The sequence below is a fragment of the Platichthys flesus genome, chromosome 21 (assembly GCF_949316205.1).
Source record: "Platichthys flesus chromosome 21, fPlaFle2.1, whole genome shotgun sequence".
Taxonomy (NCBI): domain Eukaryota; kingdom Metazoa; phylum Chordata; class Actinopteri; order Pleuronectiformes; family Pleuronectidae; genus Platichthys; species Platichthys flesus.
Window position 1 is genome coordinate 4,923,427 of NC_084965.1, and position 23,295 is coordinate 4,946,721.

A 23,295-nucleotide genomic window follows, 5' to 3' on the forward strand; every position below is an offset into this window, starting at 1 on the left:
CCTCAGTTATTTGAAATGTTAAACTGTTACACTAGTTAACTATCCTGGAGCTGAGTTTCCCCCAATAGCCTGGATTTATATGTTGCTTGGGGGCATGAGCAAAGTTGAATGACAACACACACACACACACACACACACACACACACACACACACACACACACACACACACACACACTGCCCCTCGCGAATGATCTCATCATGTGAGGCTCTTTTGTCGTCATTACTGCAGTGAATGACAGTCCTCCTCCTCCTCCTATACATGTAAAGTTGCTTTAAATGTTCATTTAGATTGTGGGAGTGAAATCTACAGAAGATGGACTTATCATGTCACCTCACATTTATTATGGAAGCTGTCATGGGCAGAGAGGGCCTCGAACTAAAGCACCGCACGAAAAGCTGCCATCTCTCCTAACCCTCTGAGTTGGCGCTACACAAATAAAATTGAATTAAATGACACGAGCAAGGCATTTAGTTATTTTGATGATCTATGCTTAATTGCTCTATTAATCTTGACTGTCAAGTTATAGTTTTCATCATGAAGAACGTGAGGGGGGGGAGAGTAGTTTAAAAATCCGCTCCACATTCTGTGGGTTTAAACATTAACTTCTATTTGAGGGCTGATTTGGCCATGTGTCACTGTGCCCTACAGCTGTAGGCATGATGTGTGGCTGACTCCCCTGATGCCCTGACACAGATGTCACCCAGACGCTCCCCTGTGACATGACCGCTCTATCGGATCAAGAGCGGGCCGCGGCCACTTTGCATGAAGGAAAGCTCCTGACAGAAAGCAGGAAAAGAAAAGAGGCCGTAAAGCTGTATTACATTTTTCACATTCAGAAGGGGTTTTTTTTTTCTGCTCTTTTTTTGGTAGGTCTCACATTGTAGAATTCTCTTGCTGACCCCCACATCCCCTTCTCCATTCTTGTGGGTATTTGAAGTCTCAGGGCTTGAAGTCTGATCACAATCACGCATGACCAACATTGCAGCTTTTGCCGGTCATTTGCATGCAGGCTGTCGAAGAGAGAAGTTCCTCGGTACTAATGGTCTCACAGTCTGCTGAGCTTGTTCTCTGCACATCTTGTGAAACCAGCTTGTGGCTTTTAGAGAATGTGTTCAATCGGAAAACGGAAAAAGTGTGCGGTGATTTTGTGTCACTTGGTCCTGGCATTTGAAAGTTGTCTTTTTAAACGACTTAATTAGTTCGCAGTTCGCATTGGTCGTCTTTTTAAATGTTGGGTTGTAAACGTGAGCTGGTGAGTGTATTAAGTTTGTGCACTCGTACAGGAGGAAGCCGGGCGACTTGCAGATAACCTGAAGTGAATCAGAGGAAGTGTTGCACAATAGGAAGTGGGTTTTTTTTTTATGCACAGCTATTTGTTCCATGTTTTTTCGAACTCAGTATGCACTAAGGCCGTTCTCCCCAAGCTAGGCACAGCAGAACATAACGGCAAACCTTTTATTGGATCCTTACCATAACTGTTACAACTTATTTCCCTCTTGTGTGTTTTTTTATTGAGTTATAACAGGTTGTCAGAAAGAAGTGAAATAACATGCGTGTGCAGGTTCTCTCCTGCTGTTTGAGCTGGGCCCTACTATGTTATCCTCCTGCAGAGAGTTTCATTTAGATGTCGTTTCTGTCGACCTGTGTTTCAGAGGCTGACATCTGCTGGAGGACTGTGACCCGGGGCCACCTGCCAGGCCAGGCCTCCCTGCTCCGGACTGACAGTCGCACAGCTCCACTGCTGGTGAGTCCTCCTACCACACCTCACCTGTAAGCCGTGGGGAACGTTTGTTACCGTGTGATTGGTTCAGAAGTGGCTACAGCTATAATCACTCAGTAATCTGCAGATGGTTGTCTCAATTTATCTTTTATCTTAGTTTATATATGTAAGTGTTTGACATATGGTCAGAAAATGGGGACAATTTTAGAGAAACTTGAATATATTTGATTACTGTGACAAAGAAAAGCAGCAAACGTCCACAACTGAGAAGCTACAACCAAGTAAAGTTTGAAAAATGACGATAACAATTGATGGAATATTAATTAAGGAAGACATCTCTTCACAGCTGGTGTGAACAGGAGAATTGACCTACTTTACTTATGACTTACGACTCAGGGTTCATGCAAACATTCAAGTATTGTCCTAAGACCATCTTAACTGTTAATTTCCATGTCTAGGTCCATAAGTTTGATCTCAGTGTTCAATTCATCAATGAATTGGGCTATTTCTATTATGTAAACTTCCATTTTGCATGTCCAGATTGCATCTACTGTTCACACAGTTACTGCTGATTTGCGTTTACGTGTCTATTTATATCTATCCCAAGGATTAAAATCATATCTGATCTTCATTTGAATTGACCGCAGCGCTGGAAAAAACAGGTCACTGAGAGGAACAGACATAATTCTCTACATCCCTCTGGTTTGTGCGCCTGCATTTCTCCCATTGTTTCAGAAGGAATTTAGGTCATGAAGGACTTTGAATCGATGGAGGCATTTTTCTGTAAATGGCTGTTGATACTTAGCTTTCTTTCCACTGCTGGTGTTTCCCATGCTCGTGTGGGCTCAGGGCAGGTGGGAGGAGAAGTCGTGGAACTGTTGTCTCACTTTGCTGTTTTAATACCCAGGTGGAGATATTGTTCTCTATGGACATTGTTCAGCATCCTCAAGTCAAAAAAAAGTCCTCGATCTGCCCCTTGATCTGGTTTTGTGGTAATCTGTCCTACAGTTTTTGGGAAGTCAAACCAATGACCTGGGGGCAAAAACATAACCTCCTTGGTGCAGGTAATAAATATCATAAAAAAAAACTGTTGAAATGCAGTTTGAACATCTTTCTTGAACCTCTTGTTGTTCAGGCATAATGGCTTGTGTTAAAATAATAACAATTTAGCCTTTATTGCCACCAAGGATTAAAGATATTGAGCATTTTTTAATCTCTGTGCTTGTACCTTGCGTGCACCAGTACAGACATCTCGTTATGTAACACCACCGGTGGTGCACCTACGCCTATTAATATCATCTTAATGTGCCGTGCTGTTGGTGCATGTGTAACACTGGCTCAGGGGATGAAGTGCATTGTGGGCTGTAAAAAGGAGCAGAGAGATGTACAGTAGGTGCATCCTGCCCCCCCTCCCCAGGCCCAGTGTATTTATGTAACGAAAGGGCGCCGGGTCATTACTCACGACAAACTCTCAGCTCTCGACACTTCTTGTGCGATCACACACACAAGGATTTGCATGTTTCTTATTTTAGAGAGGAATGTTTTAGAAATAGTTTCCTGATCATGTTTCCCTTTGGTTTCCTTTCTTCCTTCTCTCACCTCAACCTATTACGACTTCCATCATGTCTGTCTGTCTGTCTGTCTGTCTGTCTGTCTGTCTGTCTGTCTGTCTGTCTGTCTGTCTGTCCGTCCGTCCATCCCTGTTGTATTTTCTTCCTTGGAGATTGTCTCCATGACACAGAGCTATCATTCCACTGGCTTAGCTCCTGTGCTTGAGTGCTGCACCGTTTTGACTGCTTAGCCTCAGGTGGTTCATATATAGGATTACTAAGTCAGTGCATCCCCACCAGAGAACTGTGTGTTTGTGTGTGTGTGTGTGTGTGTGTGTGTGTCTATAGGCTCACACCAAGCTGCCGTGGTGCTCGAGTGAGACTCAAATCCATTCACGAAAATAGCCTGAACAAGGAGCTATTTCAGTTTAGCATGCAGTACACAAGCCTGTGGCGAGCAGGAGACGCTTTGCATTATAAACGGAGAATGGAGCCGAGTTAATGCAGCAGGGGAGAGTGTTGTGTGAATATGCACGGGATGGATTATCTCTCTAAGCCAGGGGGGGGGGGGGGGGGGGGGGGGGGTTGAGCAGCCCGAGGGGAAGCTTTCCTTGGCTCTCCTGTTGCTAGGATCATAACTTGGTCAATACTGCCCCCAGCTGGTGGAGCCTGATATAGTGGATTTTGTACAGAAAATATAGACCTATATATGGACATAAACTTTTTTTTCGCCCTCATCAATTTACACTGTGAAAACTGGGCAAAGTTATTAAAAAATAAAACACTGAAATATCACATTGACACAAGTATTCATACACTTTGCTATGACACCTACAGTTAAGCTGAGGTGCCTATTATACCCCATGATCATCTTTAACCAGTAACTACACCTCCTTGATGAAGGAAACCGGCACTGCTCATCAATCACATTTTAGAGGTGGAGCATAGTGGTGGTAGCATCGTAGTGTGGGGGTGCATCCCGCTGGCAGAGAATTTAATTAAATTAAATTCAGCTTCCCCTCGATTTTTACCAGAGGACAGAGATATCCTTAAAAAGATCAGAGCCCTCAGGACCTTCCAACAGGACAGAGGGTGTCCTTGAGTGGCCCAACCAGAGCAGGGACCTGAACCCAATCTCTGTACTGACTTGAAAGTAGCTCCCCATCCGACCTGACAAAGATCAAGTCTATCTGAGAAGGATGGTAGAAAAATCCCTAAACCCAAGTGTTCAAGTCCCCGTCAAAGGTGCTTTCAACTAAGTTGTGAGGAAAGGGCCTGAATATTATGTGATATTTCCTTTTTTGGAAAAGATTATAAAATTATTATTTTTATTTTTCATAAAGCTGCAACATTAGATGAAATCAAAATGGCCTGACTACTAGATCTCTGTGAATTCCCTACAGATGCTATGCCATCGATTACACTTCCAATCTTAAGGAGGTCTTTGGCCTCTTTTAGGAGTTTACTTATGAAAAGACTTGGTCACAAGTTTTTTTATATAATGGAAATATCACTTGCTCCAGTCTTGAGTCAGCATATGGAAAACGCCCCTTCTCCACTTCACCCTCACAGGCTGCATAGGTAATTTGAGATGATATGTCTAAGTGGGTGTAATATATGGAGTGGCTTGTTATGTCAGCTAAAAGCTCCCAGCTTCTCCTCAGTTATCTATTATTTATGCCTCTGGAGGGCTGACACTGGAACCTCCTGTCAAAGTTCTCTCCTGCAGCCGCACATGTTGGACATACTGTCAAAAGGAAGATTAACATTAGATTTAGTCAATAATAATAACGTTGAATTCTCTTCCTTTTAAAACAAATCTAAATCCCCTGTCTCTGCTGAACTGTCTGCATGTGAACACTGGGTGGAGCTCTTGGTTCAGTCATTAATGCCACCCCTCATCCCAGGGAGCTGCTACATTATTAGAATCAGATATTTATATTATTTGCTGCAAAGATTTTAAAATTACTTTTTGCAGATGACAGCATTTTATTTTACTTATTCAACTAAAAAAAAACGTTAAGGTTTCTGGCTGTTCCCTTGCAGTTGTATCTTAAAGTACGAATCGTTCCTAAAGCTGGTGTGTGATGGTGCACGGTTTGGGAGTGGTCTTCGTTACCCATCATGCACAACTGTTGTCCTCCTCAAGATGGCACTCATCTCTTACAGAAATAAAATCCCCGGTGCTCCTCCATGTGACAGGCAGCATCCCTCCAAAATCTCCAGCGTGCCGCACCCTAATTCCTGTTAGGTTAACATTCTGCCGGGAAAAAACTAAGTGAGGTGACGCTTCACGTGTATTTCCCCAATTCAAATGAGGCATTCATTTGTCATCACACAAAACTGTGAGGAGTAATCCCTCCGAATGTTGCGTTAGACTTCAGGATGCAGGGATGCTGGTGAGTCACAGTCAGTCAGAAGGTCGGGCGAGTAATGATGGTTCGGGGCTGTTGTGGCAAAAGAACGGGGGGGGGGGGGGGGGGGAAATCAGTCTGTGAATGGGTTTTGGAGGCAGCTGCCCCTGAAGGAGGTGCTGCTTTGAGTGAGGACAGTGAGGCAATATGCTCCTTTTTTTTAATGATTTCCTAACACGTCCTAGGAGGGAAGTCAGAGGACTCTCAAGGGCAGGGTGGGTGGGGTGGGGTATGGGGGGGGGCTTCCTTCTCAGGCAGATGTTCAGCGGATGCAGAGGAGAAGTCAAAAGTGGTGAATTTGGAAATAGAGTTCATACAGACATCATGGACTGGGTTCCACACGCAATATCTCCATCCTTCTCTTCAGTTTGGAGAATCCAATAAACTTTTGTGGCGCTGCTGTAGACCCCCCCCCCGTCTTTAATTGCATCGTTCTGAAATCCCCAGTCAGTTTCTCTCTCTCTCTGTGTTGATGGGGGTAAAGTGTTATATTGGTGTGACTGGTTCGCTCTGTTTCAATGGAGCCAGCGTTCTAGCTGACTCTTTGTGTATGTGCCTGTTGCCATGGTTTCCAACTTTCATCTGGTGCCATCCAAAGAGGTGGGGGGGGGGCTGTCACTTTCATCCTCCCCTTCTGAACGGCCTCTCTGGACCAAACTGCCGGCTTCACGTTTCCCTGACACAGTGAAGATGGGGATGTGATGCAGGCAGCTTCAGCAGGAGTTGTTATTTTAGGGAGGGGATGTTTTTTCGAGAGTAGGATGACACCGCTGGCCGCTGATGTCACTTTAAGCGTCGCCATCAGTCGTGCAGATTCGGTTTGTTTTGATTTGATAGAATCTGGGTGGGGGGGGAGCATTAGCCGATTGTTTACCGGGGCGTAACAATACAAAGGCGTGGCTACGAGGTAATCAAGTTCGCTCCCAAAAAACAAACAAATGGCGGCCTCCCCCAAAGCCCGCCCCCTTTTTCCTCATCACCATGTGTCCCCTGAGCCATTTCTAGTCAGCTGGGTTGAATTGGCAGGGGATGGTTGTGTGTGTGTGTGTGGGGGGGGGGGGGGGGTAAGTTGAGTTGGGGAAGACAACGTGGCTTGAGGAAGGGGTGGTGGGGGGGGGGGGGGGGACACACACACGCCGGCATGCCAGCCCCTATTTGGGAAGTGCTCCCCCATTTTCTGCCTGTCGAAGCGGGCCAGTGTCAGCGAGCTCCGGCGGGTCCGGGTCCTGGCCGACTGGGCTAATGCGATGTGGCATGTCACCCGGGGAATCTAGGTCAAGTTTAAAGCTGCCTAGCGTTGCCCGCCCCTGCCGCAGTGTGACGCTACAAATCCTCTCCCCTTCCACACACCCAATAATATACAACACTCATCCTTACCCCATATTATGGATTAATTTTTAACTTAAATATCTCACACAGACACAAAAAACTAATAAATAATGAGCCATGCATTTTCTATTCCAGACCCACATTATTTCAGACATAAACACACACCGCCGCCGCCGCTCCCCATCCCCCCCCCCTCCCCTTTACACACCCCGGGCATGCTCTCAGCCTCTCCACGGCAGAGCCCACGTGACGCTCTTTGCTGTGTCTGCGCCCGGCTGGAGAGGGGAGGGCGTTGTTTTTTTCTCCATCCATAGTAAAGCGGCAGGGCACGTGGCTCCTCATGCTGCAGCCGAGTAGTGGAATGTCAGCACTATATTCCTCCCTCACATCAGCCAGCCATCAGCCCCTCGAGCTGGTTTGTGTCGGACGATGCCGCAGTGCCTCAGTTTCAGCTGTGCCCGGCGTGTCGGAGAGCGGGGACATGATAGAAGCCGGTGCCATCCGGAGGTCAGGCTGCTGCATGGGCGTGGCACTGTTTTGGTGCCTTCTCCAAAATAAGCTTCAGCCTTTTTCTGCAACCTGCAAATACTTGTGGGTGTAGGTTCTTTTTTAATTTTATTTTTATATTATATATATTTTATTGCTTGTCATTTGTTAGCATAGTGACAACACAAAGCATCATTTGTGAATATTTTTTTTATTTAATTTTTTAATTAATCATAATAATGTGAATTTGCTGTACTGCATATAATAAATAATGAAATCACTCCAACTCACAACGTGCTCAGTAGTGGAATTAAAAATTCCTCTTCCCTCCTCTACTAATCCGCTGTTTTTGGCGCATTACCTCATCTGTATTAATATATTCATGTGCTTTCAAGTCCTACTACTACTGTACTCGCTGCTCACCGGGAGCTCGCCTCTGATTGGCTGCTGCAATGTTTTCAATGGCACAAAATTTTTTTTTTAACTCCATGGATACAGTGAGCTGTTGGGTAGATTGGGCTCAGCCAATGGGAGAAGCGCGCGGGCTCCTGCTTGTCAGATTCTGCCCCTGGCCTTAGAAGCAGCCCCCCCCCCCCATCCCTCGCAGGGAGCACGCGATGGCTCAGTGGGGGGGGTTCAAAACAACAACAAGGCTGTCGGCGGGCTCTCTGTGGTGCCCAGGTCATGCTAGCACGACCGGGTAGTACTACAACTGCTGAGGGAGGGAGGGAGGGGCGGGGCGGGGGCTTCAATTCCTCGATCTCTCTCTGATACTGTATCTGTGAACTCTCAGCCAGCACTTCACTCCACTACACCATCACCAGGCAGCCGGCGTACACACATGAACTCATATCACATTTAATTCATCTTTTAAAAGGAGGCTTGTCATCTTTTGATGTGTGGGTTGTCATCACAGGAGCTATGAAGTCAGGTGGTTCATGTTTATGTAATCTGAAAGTGATACTCGGGCTGCAGTTTGAGGTGTAAAAATGAAAATGATCTAGATTTAATCCGCTTTCTTTTTACTACACTTGAACATTCCCCCGGTTGACTCTGAAATTCGGCCACATAAATCCCTGTCCCGAAAATGACCTCATTTTAGGCGGCACGGGGGAGTAGCAGCACCGATCGTGCCATGTTGCCGGGGCTGGCATCTAAGTGCTCCGAGCCCCAGCAGCTCTGCCAGGCAGCCGGTCCGAGGGCGGCTGAGAGGGGGCAGCAGAGGACCGGTGGAGGCCCATGGATTGGTGGGCAGTGCCCGCTGCATCCAACAGGGTGACAGCTCTCATCCCTTCTGAGGGCTGCTGGATCAGGTGCTGCTGTCCGACAGCCAGTGAGGTGCCAGCGCCGGCACGGTCAGACATTCAGGTCACATTAGTGGAGGGTAATAGGACGAGGCTGGACAAGGCAGGTGGGTCTTTGCAGGTGGTCACTGGGCTCGACGACTGACCACAACAGTCAGTAGCAAATACTGTCTGGGCAGAGTGCTGCAGGATAAAGAACGGGGGGGGGGGGGGGTGCAGAAACCTCCGAGCGGGATTCCTCCCCGAGGACAGACAGAAGTGCAGTAGGTGTCCTGTGTGTGAAAGAGCATTTCGACAAAATAACATTATTTACAGCATTTAGGAGACAAGACTCTGGAGAAGGTGTATCAATGTTTAAAGTATTCATACAAAAGAAAAAGTCTCAGAGATGAAGGGAGCAGTTATCACAACAGTAACGATAGTGTTGTTGTTAGTAATAGTAGTAAACGTGGGCAGACACATTTTATACATAAGCAATGTAGTTGTAATCACAAACCTCAATCCACTGGACAGCAGCTTTCCCTGGAGCTGCAGCGATAAAACACAAAGAAGTCAATAGTGAAACCGCCTTGTTTTTAACCACAGCTGAAAACACCCAGATTTAAAATATACTATCCAAGAAAATTAAAACCAGCACCAAAATAAATCTCACTGAAGAAGCAGGAACCAGATCCTTTTGTCCCACAGTAAACATCTATATTTATATTTTATTTAGTATGTTTATATATTTTTTTTCTTCCCATTTATTCGCTCCAGACTGAACTTGAGGAAACATGTTAGAAGACATTGCTTTGCTCCTTTTGACTTTGAGATGCTCCGTTAATTAAGTACCAATCCATTATCTGGATACAGAGAAGGTAATAGTATGAAAGCTTTTCGAACATAAACTTTACAGTCAAGTATAAATTGTCCATTCATCATAAAAAAAAATCTCTGTTTTAAGAAAAAATAAAAAAGCCTCGACAAGGTTTTCAAGATGCAGGACTACGTGTTGCCCCCCCCCTCGTGCACCTCATGCATTTTTAAAGCACTCCATCTCCCCCTGTTCTCCCGACTGCTGACTGTGTACTTTGCTCTGTCGCAGCGTCTCCCTGTCTCCCAGCATCACCTCTGCTGGCTTGATCTACCCTGTCACCTCCGGCCCTCACTCAGTCACTTTGGCCGCTCACCTGTCGCTCATCCCCGCTGACATCTGCCTGCCGAAGTTTAACTTCATCATCGACCCTCCTTCCTCTCCCCTCTCTGAGTGCATCCTGCCCGTCTCCGCTCTGTCACCAGGGGTCAAATCTGTCACTGTCGCTGTTTTCTCTCTACAAACCGCCACCGATCTTCGACTTGTCATATGTCTGTTGACCTGTGCTACTGAGAGAGATCCTGCTTTGTGCTTTCTAGGACAGAGACATTTGAGAGGCTGTCACTTCTCCCTGTGCAGCTCTCGGCAGATGCGTAGCTATAAGGTGTATCTATAAACGTCTGTGTGCATCAGCAGTGAAGGTATGGGTGTGACTGCCAAAGCTTGAACACATAGTCTTCCTCCTCCTCATCATCTTCCTCTTCTTGAACCTACAGGTCAACTCTGAGGGACAATGGCAAAGTCTGACACTTGCCTTATGCCGCACAGTTGTTGCACCAGGAATTAAAATCCAGTTACAAAGCGTGAAAGTTGAAAAAGGAGAAAGACTTTTCTAAGTGAAGGTCAATGAGACTCGAGTACATTTCGGAGGTAGCCATACTTCCTGAAAATGTTTCATTTGCATCTGTATTTGCTTGAATCATGGAATCCTTTCATATTTTTTTTTCATGTCCATCGGGACATCGAGCTGCAGAGTTTTCATAATATAATAGATTATCTCGGAAAACTTCAAAACAACCTTTTCTCACAAGGTTAAAGAACGTGATTAAAACATTTCTGGATCCTCTGCACAACCAAAACTGTGTGTGGGGGGGTGCTAAGGTCCTGTCCTTCCATCAAGTTGTGTGGAAATCTGTTCCGTAGTAATCCTACAAACTGACGGACAAGGGTGAAAACATTACTAACTTGTGGAGGTAATACTTGTTTGCAATTTACATTTCTTTGTCACGGAAGTTAACGTGGAATTCCAACATAACTCATGGAATGCAGATGTATCTTATTCAGCTACATGGACAAATGGCCTGCACTGTGCTCCTGTAGTAAATACAAGGCTCTGTGTCTGTCCCACTGTCGGTACTTAGGTTGGCAAAGGGACGTGAATGATTCATGTTGTGTTTGAAGATACTGCAGCGCACTGTCCCGAGGAACGTCGAGATTCTGCACCGACGACGAAGTGCATTTCAAATCACGGCGGACGAGCTCTACATCACACACGACCAACAAACCTCATAATCCGCTCCGCTTCTGTTTCCACATGACAACATCCTCTATAAAAGTTTAATTAGTTGCGTCTTATCATGAGCAGGGAACATTTACCTGCTTCACATAAACATAGATCATGTTTGATTTCCCTGCGGAGGCTTGTGGAATTGATTACCCTGCGTACAACCGCCTGTAAATGCTGATGATCGCCGGGTAGAATAAGACGATGTTTCTTTTTATATTCTCTGGATTTTTTTGGTGTGACATGTGGTTGGTGAGAGCAGGAAACACATGGGTGTCTCTGAGCAGCGGGCACATCTGGGGGGCACCTCTGCGTTCGCTCAGGCGGTGAAGCAGAGCAGGAGTGAGGTGGATTCAGTCGCTCTCTCCTCCCACTCACTTTACCGCTGACCTCCTCTCTCTTTGCTCCCTATTGATTTGTCTCCCTTCTCCTCAACAGGTATCGTATCATGGGGAACCTACTGAAAGTTTTGACATGCACAGATCTGGAACAGGAGCCCAATTTTTTCCTCGACTTTGAAAGTGAGTCCTTCTGAAGTAATTGCTCCCCCCCTGCACTGATATTGATCACCTGAATATCTTACCATAACATTATCAGCTCCGAAACACTGTGTTCCTCCCAGCGGCAAAAGGAATAAAACCCACCACTTCTGCTCTTTTTCCATCAAACCTGCCTCTTCTCCACCAGAGTGTGTGCGGAATATCAATCAGGCCCGGGTTGCAGCAGAGCCCCCCCCTCAAATATAAAGCGCTTAAGTGCAGCTGCTGTGTAGCCTAAGGCCCCTCAACATGGCTTGATCCTGTACTGTACTATTCTCACACTTGGCAGAGCCAGAGACTCAGTCATACCTTTAGAGGAAACAATGCCTCGGATGGCTCCAACTGTTTCTAGGTGATTTTCTTTTTTATATTGAAATAACATCACAGTTTTTTATATATAACAAATAATTTCAAATGCAAGATTGCTTAGATATTATAAAGATCTCTCTAGCTGTATTCTTTCTAGAGTGTATTTGCATTTTGTGAATGTTTTTACTCCTTAAAATCTACTCGAAAAGGCTCATATTAAATGTAAACAATGATTTATTAAATGGAATAAATTCAAAAGTAAAAATGAATAATGATACACAGTAGAAATACTTTATTATAGCTCCCAGTATGACCTGAATTTGAGGTGTTGCTTCTGCACGGGAGCAGGAGTTTACATTCATCACACTTGGCAAGGTGCTCTTCCTTCAGGTGCTGGAATAGAGTTCATACTCCTGCTGCTATTCTTCATTGCCACTTCTCTCAAGGCAAAATAAGAACTCAGAAACCAAACAGTCTCTACACACAGCGAGCTGTTACAAAGAGTAGATATAAGCCTTTTTCATTTGTCTTCTCTTATCTTGCTCCATTTCCCCTCCATCAGCCAGGGAAGTGGGTGGTGTCACGGATAAATGGGAAGCTTTGCAAAGATGAGATTATTCCTGTGAATTCACATTTACATAATTGAAAGCTGCACATTAAGGTTTCTCATCATATTTGGGGATTTCATCGATTTCCTACAGCTGTTTTTTGTCAAGCCAGTCTGAATGTGGATTAGAAACTAATCAGATTTGCCCCGTTGACCCTGTTGTTATTGTTATTGTTGTTGTGGTGGTGGTCTGCTGCAGATGCCCAGCCCACGGACGCAGAGCGAGAGGTGTGGGAGCAGGTTGACGTGGTGCTGAAAGACGCCAAGGGGATCCTGGATGAGCTGCAGGCGTACAAGGGAGCGGGGCAGGAGATCAGAGAGGTACGCCCTTACACAAATAACCAACCTCCAACTCACTGCAAGCAGAGCTGCTGCAGAGTTTGGAGAGTCTGCTTGTGTCCCGCTGTGAAGAAAGGATTTCAGATCACACTGAAAGTAGTGGAGGTGTTTTCCTTTCAGATTAAAAAAAGAAAAGTCAAATGAATAACCTCCACAGGAGACGACTGCTGGGAATAATTCACAAGGGTTGTACAAATTATTAAGTCATTAAGGATTTCTTGCCTAGGTCTGTTACCACAAATGAATATTGAAATTAGACATTCTGTCCACTTGTGAATGATATTGCTTTTGGGAATAATAGGGCTCAGTTAAAAGCATTTTATCGAAGAGAAGCAGATTTTTCAACTGTATGAAGAGAAATTGTCTTTCTCCTTGTCCTCCCTTAAAGAGTTCTCCTGTGAAGAAAATAAACTAAATTCGAGCGTCCTCCACGGAAACTACAAAAGACAGTACACCCCAATACCTTTTAAACAGAATTTCATGTAGAAAATCTGACTGGCTCTTCTATTATAACTCTGTATAGGGACCCTTGCCTGTGAGTGACTTTAATTCATATTTTTTTGTGTGTGTTTCTAGGCGATCCAGAATCCAAACGATGAGATGTTACAGGAGCAAGCGTGGGCGGCTGTGGTTCCCTTAGTGGGGAAACTGAAGAAGTTCTACCAGTTCTCCCAGAGGTTAGGTATGTATCTGCAGATATATTGTTATGCAAGTGGGTAAATATTACCAAAGTCTCAGACTTGCTGCTGGTAAGGATGAAAGTCCATGTCCTTTTATATAAAAGGTCCTTTAGTGGCCTCAGCAGCCACACAACCTTCATACATGACCTTAATTGTTCACGTGTGCATCTGCAGTATTGACTGCTGAGCTGCAAAAGTCAACAGACATGCGACACACCCACGTAACCCACAGCTCAGCCTTATACCAACTCTCTTTGAAACCCCCACAGCCGCGCATTTCTCAACATGCTGCTTGCATTGCACTGCGCACTGACCTCTGCGGGGCTATAGGTTGTTTAATTAGCATGGATACGGGTTGGGGGGGGGGGGGGGGGGGGGGAGTAGGCTTACTGCTCCCTGATCTTCTTATGACCCTGAGGCTTGAAGGGGTGTGGGGGGGGAGAGAGCCCGCCATGCCCCAACGCCCTCAGCCCCGTAATCCCAGTGGCGGTGCAGAAGGTAGTCAATGGGAGCAGTGGGCGGCGGCTGCCTGACGGTGGCGGTTATGTAATGAAGTAGGTCACCTCCCAGTCGCGGCTGCTGCTCTATTTCACTGCCTTGACTTCAGGCTTCAGGGGCCGTGATGGCGTCCGCGTCCCGATGTCCTGTCTGATCTACGTGAAGCTGAAAGGCCTTCACTCCTCCAGGCTGGTGGAGCGCTCTGCAGAGGAGGGAAGATCTTCTACAGGGACCATTATGTCATTTATGTTGACACCCATATTTCCCCCATAATGTAGTGTTGAGACATGGATCCTCCCAGAATAAAAGGTCTTGATGTTGTTTGGGTTGAAAACAAACCGAATGTTTACTGCATGTGAAACAGATGAATTTGAGAAGCTGGTAAATATTTGACATGTTTGCTTGATTATGTAAGAGACGTGTTTCTCTTGCTCACGTGTTTTTCCCGCATGAAAACTCAAATCTGATTTTAAATGTAACATCACTAGCCCCACGTCAATTATCTCTGCTATAGACCAGACTAACATCCTTTCTTTCTGATCAGGATTTTATGTTTTTAACCTAAACCCGGAGAAACTGATCTGAGTCTGATTCCTCGGAGATGGTCGGGTCTCGAACAGACTAAAGACGCACCATCCTCCGTCCCGCCCCTCTCTGCGACTCAAGTACCCAACATGCCCGCATTCTACTTGCCTGCTCTGCTGTGACCTGATGAGCTCAGACAAGCCCCCACGCTGCCGCCGCCACCCACCCCCCTCCCCTCCCCTCCCCTCCATCCCCGGCAGACAAGAGTGGCTCATTTCTGACGGCCTTTAAGCATCTCCATCTTAACTTCTGTTTTGACTGGGACTTAGAGGGAAGGGAGAAGCCACTACTCAGTGACGCTCTGAGTCAGCCGCCTCGCTGCAAACGCTGTCCCGAGCAGATGGGAGTCATTACCGAATGGCAAACACGCTCAATTTGCCGCGCACCGATTGTCTTAAGTCGACCACCGTCTGAATCTGTCCATTCCTAGGTTATGTTGACATGCTCATCGTCCTGTGTAATACACAAGAGATGTAAAAGACACTCAGAATGAATCTATCCAGTGCTCATTTGGAACCTCCCATCAGACGCTCAGCTCGTATGGGTTATGTCATTATTTAAAAGCGTCTCGGACTCGACTGAGTTCTGAGCATCGTCTGCGTCTATAAATAAAACCTCCCGCTGGACTCAGGTTTCTCCTCTGGTTCTTGAAACTGTGAGTTTGAAGAAGACCATGTCTTGTTTGATATTATCAGCGCCTGTGCGTCGCTCACTACGTTTCACTTAATCGTTTCCTAATATCCCTGCTGGGGCTCCTCATGCATGCTTAATTATTGGTCTGTGTGTATGTCACGTCAAGGCATGACACAGGCTTTGTATTTACTTACTGTCAAAACAATGAGTGTAATTCTGCTTGAATGAAATCCTGTTCCCCTCCACCCCCCCACCCCCCCAATTCCATTCCAATGAGATAATTAGTTCCATGTCTCATCTGCATCTGAGCAGGAAAGCCTCTCTTTCCTGGACCATCCCTCACCCCCCTCTCCCCCCCCCCCAGACTGGCACTGGGCCCACGGCCGTTTGGGCACCACCACTGTCCCATTTTCTGTCTGTGTCCTAATCAGGCTGCTTCAGTTGGCTGACACACTAACTGTGGTTAGGATCCACTTTAAGGACTTTTCTTTGGCCTCGTCCAGAAACAACACACAATGATATAAGACTGAATATAAATTAAGTTGATGAGTTATGTGGAGCTGTTATGGTTGATTGTTATTCACCATACATGTCAGACACTGGCTGGGCAAAGCCTCTCAATTGTTAAGATTAGCTGTTATATCTTATCATTAATGAGAATAAAGTTTCTTAATTTGGTCTTGTTTAAAGTTTTTTTAATCATTTCCAGAGACTTAAGAAACAAGTCAATGTGAAAATATTCAGCAGATGAATCAATGAGGAAAATAAATTACAGTTGTAATAGTCGCTGCACTGTTTTACATTTAAGAGTTGAATATTCACTCTGCCGTGACAGATGGAGCGTTTCTTCTTTCTCACGACCTCCTGGTTTTTCCATTTCTGTAATATTGTTCGGATTCTTCAGCTGTTAACTGGAACCTTGAACAACAAAAACTCGATTGTGAAAGACAACCTGGACGACTACACACAAAAAAGAGGCTCTGACAGGCTCGATAAAAGAACATGTATATATTTTTGTCCTTGTGTTTTTGTGCCCGTCCTCTCGGCACCTTTCCTCTAACACACAAATCGTGTTTCTCCCCTCAGAGGCGGCGCTGCACAGCCTCCTGAGAGCTCTGACCAGCGAGACGTACGACGACCCCACTCAGCACCTGGAGCGCGAGCAGGCACTGGCCAAGCAGTTTGCCGAGATCCTGCACTTCACTCTGCGCTTTGATGAGCTTAAAGTAAGACACTCTGAATGTCTCCAACACGTCCGGGTTGGAGTCACTTCCTGCATTTAAAACCTCCAGCTCACCTTTTAGATATTGAAGTACCCTCTGCACTTTTCTCCTGTGATACAGACCCAACCTCTCAGTCCCCTACAAGCTGCTGACGCCCTTGAATTAGGTTCTTGCTCAGTGCAATTTCAAACCGCAGCCAGTGAGTGCATAATTAGCATTTAATTAGAGTCCTGATACTGCCCTGCTGTTTATAATACAGCGGATGTCAGTGGAATGGCTAATACGGGTTACTGCGGGTAAAGAGGTCTGCAAACTGCTGTTGTCCTGAGTGTAGTTCAGCATACTGAAGAAGGTTTTTATTAATGAAGGAGAAAGGCACCTTTCAGAAATTAATATTCGGCTCGAATTCAGACACAAGCTGCTGATGCCCCCCCCCCCAAAAAACCCACCAGGAATCGAGCGCGGGTGTCACTTGAATGCGAATTGTCAAAAACACGAGGGCCTCATGATGAGACAGTGGGTGAACTGGTTCCCCTTACACCCCGACTCCTCAGAAACAAAAACTTACAAAAAACCCTCCTGACACCCTGAGGCGATTTGCTGTGATGTCCCAATTAGTGCCCACTAGCCAGGATGGAAACCCAAAGGTGGGGGGGGGGGGGTGCAAAGTGGCATGCTAGGCCTTGTCATCAATCTTTCACACCCATGCACGGGCTCCTGACCTAGTTAAACTGTCTGTGTGGCGTGCCGCCCGTCTCTTCTGGTGGACACAGTGGACACAGACTGAGCACCAGTCTATTGTCGCAGGATTAGCCTGCTGCCAGTACAGCTTTGAATGTGACATGCTCCTACAGGACTGAGGGTAATTAGCCACAGGATGAGCTCTCTACCAGCGGTGACATTTGAAAAGAAGCCCTCTGGTTGGTTGCTTCTTCTTTTTTTTTTTTTTTTTGTTAAGAGGTCACCGTGGCCAGATGAGTCATATATGTAGAAAGTGGTGTCAAAGGAAATCAACTGAATTTTGTGGCTTTTGTTTGAGGCTTTCCTTTCTCACCTTCGCTCGGCCTAACGAGACCCGCAACTCCCTTTTTGATGGCGTTGTAATTGTTGACCCTCCTGTCACAAACTATCCAGCTGCACGGCCGGACTGTGGAGGGAGAATTACCAAACCTCCCCTGACAGGAGGAGCCGGGGATGTGGACGTTAAAGCGGGATGAGTGTCAGAGGATTCAAATCCAGTTCAGCAAATGAAACTGTAATTGTATCAGTGGTCTTTTCATGTCATTCACCCCCCAAAGCTACATTTCTGCCTTGTTGACTAAAAGACTCTGTCAGGACGTCGAGGGGTTTGATCCCGAGCTGAATGTCCTGCAGACATGAAGAGAAACACTCTCTCGCTCTGTGTGTGTGTGTATTAAAACTCACTTCTGTTGTGTTTTGTTTTTTTCCAGATGACAAATCCTGCCATTCAGAATGACTTCAGTTATTACAGGAGGACGCTGAGCCGCATGCGGATCAACAACGTGCCGGTGAGCTCATTACGTCCTGCCGCTCTCTGGGAGGGGGGGGGGGGGGGCTGTAGTTGAAGAGAAATCAACTTGGTTAAAGCAGCGACAATCAATGGTTTGATCTCAGCCGTGGATCAAATATCTACTTGTACTTGAAAGGAATCTCTGGAGATGATGAGCTCAGAGATTTATCAACACAATTCTGCAGTTCAGCTCAAGTCTAGTGAGTGTTTTAGTATCTTTCAGTTTATGTTTTAGATTTTTAATGTTTGGTTCACTCTCACTGTCTTAGTGTCATTTTCAGCAGCAGCAGAACAAGTTCCAAACCCACTTTACGTTACCTGCGGTAGGATTAATAATTTACATTATTGGAACAAGTACACAAAATAACTTTTATTAAATATTATGTTTTTGGATTCGTGTTACACAGAATTTTTGCTCAACTTCAGGTAGAGACCACAACAAATTTGATCAGTTTACTATTTAAAATGCAAAGGAATCAGTTGGGTGTTCGTTTGTGTGTCTGTGTGTGTGTGTGTGATTGCAGAGGCCTATACATCAACTGTCAAAGTTTCAGCAAAGATGAATAATTACTTTATTTTTAAACCTCCTCATGTTGAGACGTTTGAATTCCTTTAATGTCACCGTGGCGCTGGCCCTGATCAAATTTAAAGATGTGCGTCATCGGGATTCGTCTTAACTCGGACCTGAGCCGTCACTTCTCGTTAGAGTCCCCGCAGCAGTTGAAAGGCGGGAACGACAAATGAAGTTTTCAGACTGTTTGATCGCCTCGGGAGTCGAGGCCCCACATGGAGCTTCAGGGAGATGGAACACAGAGAGGGAGGTAACGGCACGTGGCGGGAGAATCTGATCCCAAATCAGTAGCATGGCCCAAATCCTCTAGAGATGAAACACTTAATTCCAGGTCAATGTGGATTCTGTGGATGACACCTTCTGGGATTGAACTCTGGTCTGGACCAAATGAGCGTCTTGGACGAGTTCCAAGCTTTGTCCGTGGTGTGAGAGCGAAGCAGGCCTGCTGCAGAAAAACCTGATAATGAGTGTGAGTGATTTAACAATGGATTCACAAATGAAACTACTATTTAAAGAATCTATTAATTAACCTACTCTTGGTTTTATCTTTAGCTTGTTTCCTACAATGTACATTTAGCCACCACTGTTTTCCAGGCTCTAAAATGAAGAACTGTGGAAATGTGGTTTGAGCCGTTTTATTGAGCAAAGTCTGTGGCTGCGTTTTATTCACCCCTACTTTGCGATATAAAATATAGAAGACATGCATCTTGATTCAGTGGACATCTTAAAGAGAGTTGGTGCAGGGAATAGTGAGGCTTCATTGTTCCTGAGTGTGTGTGTGCAGAGGATGATGAACAGACGCCGCTCTTAGTTTGATCTCTTTGACATTTACCGCTCGGCGAATGGACCCAGACACTCGTCATTAGAACCTGTCACTGTTGAAAGAAGCTCGGGCTCACACAGCAGCAGTGTTTGAGTCACCACTCAGCAGACGACTGAATCATTCAGACATCGGAGATGAAACGCATCTGTCCCCGTGGTAATGTCTCCGGGCTCGCATGTCGTCATCTGTTAAAGCAGGAATTGGTTTTGATATTTTATTCCTATTCTGTCAGCGCTGAAACAACGAAGGCACCAATTGTTCTTCATCGTTTTTTAAATATGCAGACAAATTTAGAACAGGGCGTCGGAGAGATACCTGTGTGTTTTCAGTGAAGCGGCAGGATGTGTCAGAACCAGGAGGTGCAGCAGGGGTCAGCGTGTATCAGTGTTTTTCTGTCAGGATTTTTATTTTAATGAAATGACTTTCAAACACACAATCCCAGTCGGGCGGCACGGAGACGAGTGTGATGCCAAACAAAACATCTGGTTCCCATATAACAGCCTCACTTTCTTCCCACGTCCTCAATTTGTTTTTTTGGTAATTTAAAAAACTAAATATTTCACATTATCACAACAAAGAGAACAATGGGATCTCAACACTCTGCTCAATTTAAATACAAATCAATAAGTTGTCTGTATCGAGCAGTTTGGTGAATCTGTGCATCAACCTGTGACCTCCAGGGTTCCTGTCTGTCTGACCTTTGACATGAAAGTGATGATTCTTCAATGGAATCATAATGACACAACTCTTCACTCATTAATAAAAACCTGTTTGCAGGCGGAGGGGGAGAATGAAGTCAACAACGAACTGGCCAACCGGATTTCTCTGTTCTACGCCGATGCCACGCCCATGCTGAAGACATTAAGCGACGGCACAACAAAGTTTGTGTCGGAGGTAAAACTTGACAACACAGGCAGCAAGCTTTTTTTAAACCGCCCGTCTCTGTGACACCGAGCTCTCACTCCCTTTTTATCTCTCTGTCTTTTTATAGAACAAGAACCTGCCTATCGAGAACACGACAGTCTGCTTAAGCACAATGGCGACCGTGTGTAAAGTCATGCTGGAAACACCGTGAGTGACTTGAATGTTGACAGAGCTGCTTCTCCTCCTGTTCTTTACCTTCGTGGATGTAATCCCTCGCTCATGTCCTGACAGGGAGTACCGCAGCCGCTTCGCCAGCGAGGAGACGGTGTCCTTCTGCCTGCGGGTCATGGTCGGGGTCATCATCTTGTACGACTACGTCCATCCCGTAGGGGCCTTCGCCAAGTCATCGAAAATCGACGTGAGTGCTGCCCGGGTCGTTGCACTGTTGCTCTTCCCATCTGACTCCGACTCTTAACAGTGTCTTTCTGGTCCTCAGATGAAAGGCTGCATCAAAGTCCTCAGAGATCAGCCTCCGAACAGTGTGGAAGGCCTTCTCAACGCTCTCAGGTAACTTCCCCTCTGCAGCCCAGTGAGATGCTGGTGATACTGGTTCCTGAGCAGCAGACAGGGCTCTTGGTTCATTTCACCCTCGCCTCCCGTGCGGCGACTCATCCTCTGCCCAGTCCACCGGGGATTTGGTCGTCTGTGTGTCGGGTGTCGAAGCCTCTCCAGAGAGACCACCTGCTTGAGCAGCCGAGGCCTCACATCTGTATCTCTCTCTCTCTCTCTCTCTCTCTGTACCGGAGGCCTCAGGCGGGCGAGCGCTCAGCGGCAGCGTGAGGTCACTCTCATCCAAAAGCTGCCAGATTTCCTTTCAGCGACCGAAGCTCGGATCAGACAGAGGATGACAAATGATTTTAGATGTACAGTGATGGAAAGTAGCAAAGTACATTTCAAGTACAGCTTTAAATTACACAGGTTTTCTTCAGGGTTATAAAAAGTCTTAAATACATTGAAATATCATGTCCTGAATACATTTAGGAAGGTCTTCATTTAACTCCACTTCTTTGGCAGCATGTATAGTTTGTACTGTGTCTGTTTTGATTTGTATCCTCCAGTAAAGCTGCTAACTGACTAACAGACAAACAAACGCAGATGAAAACACAACTTCCCTGTCGGAGGGAATTAAAACATCTGAGCCCTTCTTCTGTTTGTTGAAGTTCACTCGTGGCTTTTCCCTGTGGCTGCAGGTACACGACCAAGCATCTGAACGATGAATCAACCAACAAGACTATCAAGAGCATGCTGCAGTAGAGCTGAGCTGCCGCGCCTGCTTGCCTCACACCCTGCTGGGGGGAGACGCCACTCTCCTGACTGATGTCGGCGCACAGAATGTTTTTTTTGTTGTTTTTTTCCTTTTTAAAGAGCTGCAGCTCCGCCCTCTTTTATATTGCAAAATGCTACTGCCATTATGAAACGTCTTTTTCTGTGCCAAAAAGATGTCGCTGTGATGTTTTTCGATAGAAAGCCATGAAACAATGGCAGCTGATGAAAACATAGCGGAACCTCTGGTGTTTTTAACAATGTCTTGTTTTTTTTCCCCTGTTTAAGGGACGGGAGCGCTTTGACTTGAAAATTTAAAAGAGAGAGATATATAGAGAAGTATATATTATTTTTGTTTGATTCGTTATTTAATATTACATCTTCTGCATGATGACAATTGTCTTTCTTTCCTTGTATTTAAAAAAAAACGAATGGTTCAGTTTAATTTGTCTGCTCTATTGTGCATTATTACGTGTTTTGTTATTGAAATGGTACTTGTCAAAATGAGATTTCAGAGTACTGTTTTTATATTTTTTTATAGGTTTTAATTTGTGCATATGACTTTTTTTCTCATAGTTGTGTTGTATTTTTCATTTGAAAACGTTCAAACTGTGATGTGTGCAAAAAATCTAAAATCAAATTGGGAGCGTGTACTGTACGTGGACAGTAAGCTGTGGCTGGAGACATTAAAAAGAGAACTCTTGTTTTCTACCATCGCCTCGTCGGGTTTCTTCTGTTCTCATATCCGAGCTGTCGGATGTTTTACTGTGAAGGTTTCTTTTCATTCCTCACGTGATAATTTGCGAGAAGCTCCTTCTTATGATCGATCATAAAAACAGGTAGCGAGGGAGAAGGGTTCAGATCTCTCAGCTTCTCTTCTCTTGATTAAACAAACCCAGTGACACAGGATGAGCTTCACTGCCTTAAAGGGACAGTTTCACACAAAAAGCAAACATCAATTTAACAGGAACAATAAACTGGAACCCTTGATAAGAAAGTTCTGCAGTGCAAAATACATTTTTCGGATGATCTGCTCATTTAGTTTAAACTGGTAACTTGAAGTGAGGCATCTTGAATGTGCAGCAGTAGAAACCGCGCCCTGACGTCACCCATTGGTTTGTGAGCTGCAGGTTTTGAATCCTCGATTTAAAGCAGGATTTCCGGGCTTATGAAAGACTCATTAAATAAATAAGAAAATAATAAAGCGAGTAATACTTTCTCTTTAAATTCAAGCATTTCGCTTCATGTGCTTTTAATTTGAGCCATGTTCTCTTTGCTTTTTATGACCACTCCATGTCTACTGTACTGTAGGGCTCATTAAAAACACAATCACATGATCTCAATGACAAGTAGCAATCTCCCTTTCATAAAAAAAAGCTTTTCTGAGATCCATTGTTCCTTCTCTCCACATTTATTAATATTTGTTGTATCTGTTGTGTTCAGTAAAAGAGGGAAAGTGAATCATCCGTTCATTTCACCCTCACGTCTCTGAACCTTTCAGTGTTTTTCTTCCTTCCAGCAGCGTTAGCGCTAACCCAGTTTCAGTGAGAGCAGGGAAGTTGCCGCTGGGTGGGCACTGCAGCACTGGAGAACTTCTCAGGGTCAAGG

At 45.4% G+C, this 23,295-nt stretch overlaps 1 protein-coding gene across 1 annotated transcript in view; it reads left to right on the top strand.

The window, feature by feature from the left end:
• Positions 1-22,401, top strand: part of fam49bb (family with sequence similarity 49 member Bb) — a 29,602-nt gene extending 7,201 nt beyond the window's left edge. Inside the window, exons 2-12 of the mRNA XM_062379761.1 lie at positions 1,655-1,746; positions 11,601-11,683; positions 12,817-12,938; positions 13,533-13,638; positions 16,439-16,578; positions 18,027-18,104; positions 20,278-20,394; positions 20,492-20,571; positions 20,656-20,782; positions 20,861-20,931; positions 21,615-22,401. Of these exons, the coding sequence (XP_062235745.1) occupies positions 11,611-11,683; positions 12,817-12,938; positions 13,533-13,638; positions 16,439-16,578; positions 18,027-18,104; positions 20,278-20,394; positions 20,492-20,571; positions 20,656-20,782; positions 20,861-20,931; positions 21,615-21,678 (978 nt within the window). The 5' untranslated portion in view covers positions 1,655-1,746; positions 11,601-11,610 and the 3' untranslated portion in view covers positions 21,679-22,401. The remainder of the gene's footprint in view (positions 1-1,654; positions 1,747-11,600; positions 11,684-12,816; positions 12,939-13,532; positions 13,639-16,438; positions 16,579-18,026; positions 18,105-20,277; positions 20,395-20,491; positions 20,572-20,655; positions 20,783-20,860; positions 20,932-21,614) is intronic.
• The last annotated feature ends 894 nt before the right edge of the window (positions 22,402-23,295 follow it).